The 9183-nt window shown below is 34.8% G+C and overlaps 1 protein-coding gene across 2 annotated transcripts in view; it reads left to right on the plus strand.

Moving 5' to 3' along the window:
• TFPI (tissue factor pathway inhibitor) overlaps window positions 1-8971 on the plus strand; it is a 66936-nt gene extending 57965 nt beyond the window's left edge. For both annotated transcript variants that reach the window (XM_060106259.1, XM_060106258.1), the window contains 2 exons: window positions 7353-7532; window positions 8208-8971. In XM_060106259.1, the coding sequence (XP_059962242.1) occupies window positions 7353-7532; window positions 8208-8314 (287 nt within the window). In that variant the 3' untranslated portion in view covers window positions 8315-8971. The remainder of the gene's footprint in view (window positions 1-7352; window positions 7533-8207) is intronic.
• The last annotated feature ends 212 nt before the right edge of the window (window positions 8972-9183 follow it).

The raw sequence follows: 9183 nt of genomic DNA on the forward strand, positions 1-9183 counted from the left end.
AAAGCACTTGTAAAATTCAAACACAATTATAAAATATCAATACGTGTTTCATGTCTTTGGGTCTTATTTCTAATCAGTGGACTTGCAAACCTGTGTTTCCAACTTTATCTTATGACTTTAGGTACAGATCTGTTATATTTCTAAATTTCGATTCAGTTCAATAATAATTGAGTGCTTTCTATATGACAGGATTTGTCATGCAGACTGGGAGTCTAATAATAATAAATAAGAGGGTGGTTTTGTCCTTTACAGGCATGCCTGAGAAATAGGGGCATACGTAGATGAAGGGAGGACAGAGTCATGATGTACTTGCATTGAAGGATCGTCAAAATTAAAATGTTCTGTCTTCTCAAAACCTGGGTTCCGGGGCTTCCCTGGTGGTGCAGTGGTTGAGAGTCCGCATGCTGATGCAGGAGACATGGGTTCGTGCCCCGGTCCGGGAGGATCCCACATGCCGCGGAGTGGCTGGACCCGTGAGCCATGGCCGCTGAGCCTGCGCGTCCGGAGCCTGTGCTCCGTAACGGGAGAGGCCACAGCAGTGAGAGGCTCGCGTACCATAAAAAAAAAAAAAAAAAAAAAAAAACACCTGGGTTCCATCTTCTATCTAACGTCTTGGACTTGTTTGCCTAGGTGCTGGCTAATCCATAGGCATAGTTCACAATTCTATCTTCATTCAGAGAATTTTCTAAGTAAAGCCACATTGAAAGAAAGCCATGATAAAATGACAAATTTTGAAACTATTGACTATATTTTATACTCTAATTATATTTCATAATACATTAGAAATATTCCATCTTCTAAGTCAACCAGTCTAGAAATATTAGAATTACCTTCTCTCTAGCTGTTTCACTACCCACATTCACTCTGGTGCTTAATTTTAGCCATTCCCACTGTAACTGCTTTAGTTAGGGTTATCTTATATTCTTCTCTATTGCAAGTCTCCTACTGGATTCAGCTGACACATGCCTGGTTGTGTTTGTTTCACTCATAAAGATAGATCAGAATTTGTCTCTTTCATCCTTCTATATGTTCAGACATTTATTAATGTCTACATCATAAAAACCAAATACATTAGTATTCAAGGACCTTCTTAATTTTGTCGAAATCTGCTTTTCCAGCCTTGTGTCCCACTATACTCTCCATGCACTCCGCTCTTCAGATAGCTTGGAGTTTGCGAAGTACCTCAACAAACCAGGGATATTCGGACCTGTGCTTTCCTTCACCTATATTCCCTCTACCTCCTTTGCTTATTAAAATTTCATTCTTCCTTGAAAGCTGATCAAAGGACTAAGTAAGCATTACTTTTCACCTTCTACTAAAATCGTATAGGGTTTTCAATGTTGCAGATATGAAGAAAAGTTTTTCTAATGTATTATAAGGTATAATTATCTTAGTATATGTTTACTCATAAGAGTCTCAAAATTGTGATTTTACTCTGGCTTTCTTCCTTTGTGGCTTTATTTAGAAAAATCCCTGGATGAAAATAGTTTTATGAACTTTGTCCATGGATTAGGCAATATCTATGCAAGGAAATCCAACCGAATAAATATCTACCTCATTTCCCTTCCTCCTGTTTAATCTGTGGGGCTTCCTTGTCTGGGAAAGGTTTCTGACAGTCTATTTCCCCATGACCTTTCAGCTTCAAGTGCCCTGGCAGCTTACCTTTTACATTTCAACCTCAGCTAAGTGGCCCAGTACACACAGAAAAAAGAAAGTTCCATAGTGCTTGTTTTCCCATTCCCTGCCCTCTTTTCTATATGGCATGTCAGTTGCTACCCATTTAACACCAGTTCTACCTAGTGAGTGGAGATACATGCTTTCCTTGTAGTACAAATTTACTATCTGTAAATAGTAAATTTACAAGTGACAGGTTTATTCTTCATTCCTAATCAGAAATAGATTCTAATCTCTAGTCTTTCTTTATGACCCCATAACACTGGGATCCCCCTAAAATATTTTTATATAATATCTCTAATATTTATTATACATTTTATTATTACATAATTTGAGCATTATAATTGAAGACAACTTGCAAAAAAATACAAAAGTAGAAGAAAAAATTAGCCATATGTGCATTACGCAGAGACACTCACCATTAATATTCTAATATATTTCCTTTTACTTTTTCTTTGCTATTTTTGTCTCCAACTCATCATGAAGTAAATAAAATACTGTAAAGGTAGCTGCTGGAGGATCCCCAGCAGTATAGAATAGGCTTAGCACAAAAGAATCTATTTTGCAGAGTTGTAAACTCTAAGCTCCCTACCTCATAAAAACATCTCTACAGTGATCATCTTTCCCACTGATTACATACCCTCTCAGGTTTTTTGTGTGTTTCTATATGTACATGTGTATATGTATGTGCTTAGTTTTGGGGTGTTGACACAAAAAGATAAACTATCATATTTTATTGATTGTGAGGTACATATTTTTCCATGTTTTAACATGGTTCAGATCATGATGAAACTTGTAACTTATGGTATGTAACAGTGTAATTGTATTTTTTATAAGCAGTGCATAAAATAATGGTGCATCTTAAAATCAATGGCACCTTAGGTTCTGTAAATTATATTTGCAGAACATTTGAGTAATGAGCAATTACTTCCACTTTTGTGGGTATGAAAAGAAAATAAAAGCAACAAATGGTAAATAAATACAATGCAGTAAGGTCCAAGTTTGTTAAAATTTTTAGGTACTTTTCTTTTTGTTAAATTGTTTAGGCACTTTTAAACACTACTGTAAAAGTATAAATTTATATAAACTTTTAGTGGAAAAGTCAACAGCATCTACCAAATTATAAATTGAATATAGCTTTTGCACAATTCTAATTTTAGAAATATCTCCTAGAAATATCTGAACCAGTATATAAGGATGCTCATGAGCCACTGTCTGGAACTGAAAAAAATAAATGGAAGTAATCTATGTATACACAATAATGGGTTAAATATACTGTAGTCAATTCAAAAAATTAAATACTGTGCATACATTAAAAAGAATGAGGTAGGGCTTCCCTGGTGGTGCAATGGTTGAGAGTCCGCCTGCTGATGCAGGGGACACGGGTTCGAGCCCCGGTCCGGGAAGATCCCACATGCTACGGAGCAGCTGGGCCCGTGAGCCATGGCTGCTGAGCCTGTGCATCCGGAGCCTGTGCTCCGCAACGGGAGAGACCACAACAGTGAGAGGCCCGTGTACCGCAAAAAAAAAAAAAAAAAAAAAGAAAGAAAAAGAAAAAGAAAAAAAGAATGAGGTATACAGATGAAGAAATGTGGAAACAAGCCAGAAAATATTATCAAATATAATGAGGCAGAACAGTATACTAATATGTGTTTGCATATGCAAACGATTTTGGGGAAGATATTCCCAAACCACTGGTGGTGGTTTAAAGGGCAAGGGTCAAATTATGGAGAACTTTTGTTTTATATTTGTCATACTTTTATATTATTTCAACATTTTACAATGATAAAGTGTAATTAGAAAATAAAAATCTTTATATTTTTCTTCACTATAAAATTATGGGAAAAAAGAATTTGTTGTTCAAAGGAAAGATTTGTTATTTAATTCCCTAAAACAATCTCAGAAGACAAAAAATAATTTATTCAACAAGTGATGAGGTAGTTCCTAAAACTTAAGTTCATTGGTAAAATAAAAGCCTAAATATAGGCATGTAAAATGGGACAGTAAGAGAGACACCATAGTAAAGATTCAAAGTGAGTACAAAATTGAAAGTTTAGTGTATAAGTTTCAAAGCAATTGCATAAGGCACTTTACATATAAAACTGGCTCTGGAGCATCACCTTATAGTTTACCAGTCATACTACATCATGGCAATTCCTGGCAGAATGTAAGTGGATCCTGAATTCTGAAATCTATCATAGACCCTCTAAATGGAAGCTATCCAAATTGTTATTAATGGCGAGATCAAGACAGAATGCATTTGGTTATTAAATTACTTTGGAAAAGAACAGAAGTCAGGTTAGCATCTTTTTATTCGATCTTAAATTTCTGCAAATAATTATAATCTAGACCAAAATATCCCATTGTGCAACTACTTCAAAACCTTTATATTTTCTTTCACTGTAGATATCAAAGTCTGGGTTTTGAATAAGTGAGTGCCTATGTTTATCTAGAATAAACATGTTAATTGAAAACAGTCAAGCTTATCTCCTCACAGGGGGCAAAAATTTTCTATTTCCTCAACTTTGGATAGTGAATCAGATGATAAGGACCCCAAAAATCCTTGGAGCTAAAATGTCCTTGAGAAACCATCTGCTTCATTATTTTAATTCTGTTGTTTATGCTAAAATAATCCAATGATAGTCTTAACTGCTTAGAGTTTAAATGATTTTAGGAGAAATAGATTAGTTTATGTAGTGGGTATAATTCATGTTTCTGAAGAGTAATGACATTATGAAGACTCCCCAACTGATGATAATTTATTGCATTATTAAATACATAATTTTTAAAATTTAAAATAAAACATTCTTAGTGATTAATTTCAAGCTTTAACCCCCTAATCAAAATATTCTTACTTCCCTATATCGACCTGGGTCAAATGTGAGTTGTGTTTGATGATCTGTGTAGGTAGTGATTAAAACAGGACAAACAAATGAGATAGACAAACAACTGTCATCGGGTCAGTCATGGACAGACACTTTCTGAGTAGGAGCTGCTATCTGGTAAGAGGGACAATTCAAGTCTGCACACCAGATGCCAGGCTGTCAGAAAGCAGCAGTCCACACATCCTCTGATTCAGAAGTCACAAAGAGTTTCGGGTAGAGGCAATCTGATGCCTGGGACAATTTAACAGGTAGTAAAACTCTCTTTGATGGACCTGTGCTGTCAACTGTCTGTTTGCTTTCAAACTAATCCCCTGCCTTCTTCATGCTCTTTCTTTGGCTTCTGAGTAGATTTGGTCAGTGGCAAACTGTTGGAAGACTGGGTCGCCAAAGGAAGACAGAAGCTCCAGTACATCTCTCCACCAAAACAGTGGTGTATGCTCCATGGTTTCAGATCCCACTGGAGAGATCGTTTTGGTTCTAGCTTTCACATGATGTTTGAGGCTCCTGGCCTGTGATAACAGACACATCCCTTGTTACCTTTAATCTAGGGACTGTAGCCCAAGATAACAAGCCAACTTTTGCTCAAGTTGAAATGGCATTGATTTTGTTATGGGGCCAGTTTTACTCTAGATTGTAAGCAAAAAGAAGGATGATTTTGCTCCCTGTCATCAGAAAACTCTCTCTGTCCTGGAATAAGGAACTTTAGGTCGGGCATTGCTATTAAGACATAATAACTAACATTTGAAAAGAAGTGTACAACTTAAAAGTACATCCATATTATTATTTTCAACTTACTGTGGGATAATATCTTGTGTACAAAATGCTAAAGTGAAATTGATGTATAAATCATATCATCATACTTACACATATACTATGAAGCATCTGTGGGTGCTTTCTGAGGATAATTTTTCAATGAATAGCACTTTCCTCTGTTTTCTCTTTCTCAAATCAGGCTAATTGCTTGTGGGGTATTTCATTTGTTTCTGAACATAGGTGATGACTTTGGATGCCTCATGGAATTAGAAGTGGTGGCAACTGATAACCATTTCATCATCTCATATTCTTGGCTGTGGATTAATGAGAATCCACAACATACCTACTGGAAAAGCTTGCACAATATTGGACTCAATTACAACATATCTCTCCTAGGTTGTTAGAAATTTCCTCTTACATGAGCCATTGTTGGGGCAAAAAGACCTTGACATTTTCTAAAAAATTAAGCACACATTCTCACCAAGTACATTTTAAATTTGATTTATGATGGCAATAATCATGCACTATAACCCCCAAATGGGGTGAGGCCAAACATAAATTAGACTACATGATTTTGAATGATGTTTTAGTTTTATAGATCCTAGGAGTTTCTTTTAAAATCAGTGTCTACACACCTAGTCAAAGACTAAATAATACAAAAATTTTTAATGTGATTTCAATTCTTGAATTGACACAAAATGTCACCTTTCTAAAATGTTTTATTATAAATTCTTCCCATAGTATTCCCACTGCTTCTCTTATATTTTCCAGAATTTCTCTTTACATGAGACGTTATATCAAGACACTCTAATATTTAAATACATAGAAGGCAGGAGGTTATAAAATTGTTTATCAATTTAAGATCTTTTTCATTTTTTTCTCAAATTGTTTTATTTCTCTTTTAGTCTATTCACCTGGGGTTCACTTGCCATCAAACCACTTCTTGCTCTTTTGCACAACCTATTTGCCTTCCTTGCTACTGGATTCCTCAAAGTTCTATTTTCTGCCAGTGATGTACATTTAGCAAATCCTCTTCATTTGCATTTGCTGTACCACATCTCACTATTTGGCAAAGCCACCAAAGCTCTCTATTATTGATTCCTGACCATCCACCAACTTACCTGCAGTATTGATTTACCAATAATATCAAGCAGTTTAGCTCTGCTACTGAAGAGTACCAGCTTCCCCTCACTGACAGGAATTCCAGAAGGAGCTAAAAATTATCATTGGGCTGAAACCATTTTTCTGCTTTGCCTTAAGGAAATGAGCTATCCTTTCATTACCCTAGTTCATGTTTCTTTTTCCTTCTGTTTTTGAAAGTGGTTGTTCCCACTGACAGACCAGCCTGTCTGTCTGGTTTAAACCTACAAATGTTTGATCTTTCCTGCCTTTAGCAATATTTCTCCCTTTGCACAAATATCTAACTCATCTAGAACTGATGGCTCAATTCACAAGAAAACTTTATTACTAAGCCAGATCATCTCTTCTGAGCTCCTTTTCCAAAGCTTAAGGTTAGAATTTGCTATACCTGATTCCCTGTGCTTTAAATTGTGATATATCATTCAGAACTTTAGTCAGGGAAAGAACTCCTTCTCAGCTTCGGTTTGTGTCATACAATGAGTAAGGATTTTGCTCATCAGGACTTTTTTTGCAAAGTTGAATACTCATGAACAAATGATATGTAAACAATGATAATTTTAAAAAAATTGATATGGTTAATACATTTTCACAAATTAAATGGTTGAATAGTGGCTGTTTGTATTATGTACAACTAGTTTTGTCACATAAAGAGTAATCCCGGCAATTTCCTTTAACAAATGTACCTACTTTTACATTTATTGGAGAAAGGTGTCAGTATAGTGGAAACTTGGAGATTGGTTAAACATTTTGCTGGAATTGAAATGCATGAATTTTGTTACTTTAATTCATTCAGATTACTGTTTTACATAAACATGCCACAAGACTAATCTATAAACAATGATATGAAAGTTTTAGATTAACTATCATATATGGCTTACCATGTTTTCTTGATGTTTTTAGAATTTTATGGCCCCTCCTGGTGTCTGAGCCCAGCAGATAGAGGATTATGTCAAGCCAATGAGAGCAGATTCTACTACAATTCAATCATTGGGAAATGCCGCCCATTTAAGTACAGTGGATGTGGAGGGAATGAAAACAATTTTACCTCTAAAAAAGCATGTCTTAAGACTTGTAAAAAAGGTATAGAGGACATTCTTCCTATTAATTCACTAGTGTTTAAGATAATAATATTGAAATTATGAATGAATTTTATTCTATGAAAGTATGAAATGAGTTCTATTTATGATAAGGAACAGTATTATGACTTAACTAAGTGTCCCCTTTTCAACTACATTTTGATAATATTGCCAGATATGTTAACTGTAATTCCTTTTAATATGTCTTCATAGAAAAAAATCAGTTTTAAACAAAACATTTTATTCTTTTAATATTTACATACTGAGCTTTCATTTTAAAGGATTATACCAAAATATCTTTAAGCTTTCTAATGCACAAAACTTTAATGTATTTATTTTCTTCTGACAATAAAAATGTTGCATATTTATAGAGTATTAATATGTAAATAAAAATCATCTATAACTCCACTAACCATATATAACCACATGTCCACTTTAATGAGTATGATTTTGTAGCTCAAGGTGAATAATAAAAATCAATAACGTTTACCCATTTATGCAAAGTGACATCCTTAGGAAGAGGTTGTTTACACAAAGATATAGACAAATTAAAGACTTTTAAACCAATTACATGTATTTTGGTTTTAAACATTAAAAGATAATTTGAAGAAATTTTAGATTAAATATTTTATTATGTTGTTGCTTTATCATGCATAAATTTATTTATCTTCCTTTTTAGGTTTCATCCAAAGAATATCAAAAGGGGGATTAATTAAAACCAAAAGAAAAAGAAAGAAGCAGCCAGTGAAAATAGTATATGAAGAAATTTTTGTTAAAAAGATATAAATTTGTTACATTACAACATTATTTCTACTAAATATTTTGGATAAAACTTTTCATTATGATTCCTATTTTTTCTCTCCTGAAATCTTTTTAATGAGTTTTTCATGAATTTTCTATGCATATATTATCTGCTATTAATGTATTTGCATCAGGGTTCCTTTTCTTATCTGGTCAAATTGCTTATTCTATGGCTATAACTTATTAACTGTCTACTATGAACTAATTATTCTCTCAATCCCTTTCTAACTATCTGCCATTTAACTACAATTTATCATACTACTGACATCAAATCAGTCCATTTTACCATTTGGTGATCATCCTATTTGAGAATATGTTGTCACTTATTTGTTTTGATCATGTATACAATTATATATTTTATAGCCTATGTCCAGATTAAGAAATACAACAATTAAAGATCAAGTGGTTTTGGGGTTTCACATCTAAAATAGTGGCAAGCATCTCCTTCTGATAAAGATCACTCAATAGTGCATTTGGAAAGAGCTGGTAATAACAGAATTCTGCCATGTGATTCCCTCCCTAGACATACTTTTTCTCCTTTTGCATTAACCAGTACCTCAAACAATCTTGAGCCAAACCATATCTGAACAAAGAAAGTCAACTCTATGTCATGTGCCTGCCTGATTTTTTTTTTTTTTTTTTTTTTTTGCGGTACGCGGGCCTCTCACTGTTGTGGCCTCTCCCGTTGCAGAGCATAGGCTCCAGACGCGCAGGCTCAGCGGCCATTGCTCACGGGCCCAGCCGCTCCGCAGCATGTGGGATCTTCCCGGACCGGGGCACAAACCCGTGTCCCCTGCATCGGCAGGCGGACTCTCAACCACTGCGCCACCAGGGAAGCCCTGCCTGCCTGATTT

The sequence above is a fragment of the Mesoplodon densirostris genome, chromosome 8, assembly GCF_025265405.1.
Source record: "Mesoplodon densirostris isolate mMesDen1 chromosome 8, mMesDen1 primary haplotype, whole genome shotgun sequence".
NCBI lineage: Eukaryota > Metazoa > Chordata > Mammalia > Artiodactyla > Ziphiidae > Mesoplodon > Mesoplodon densirostris.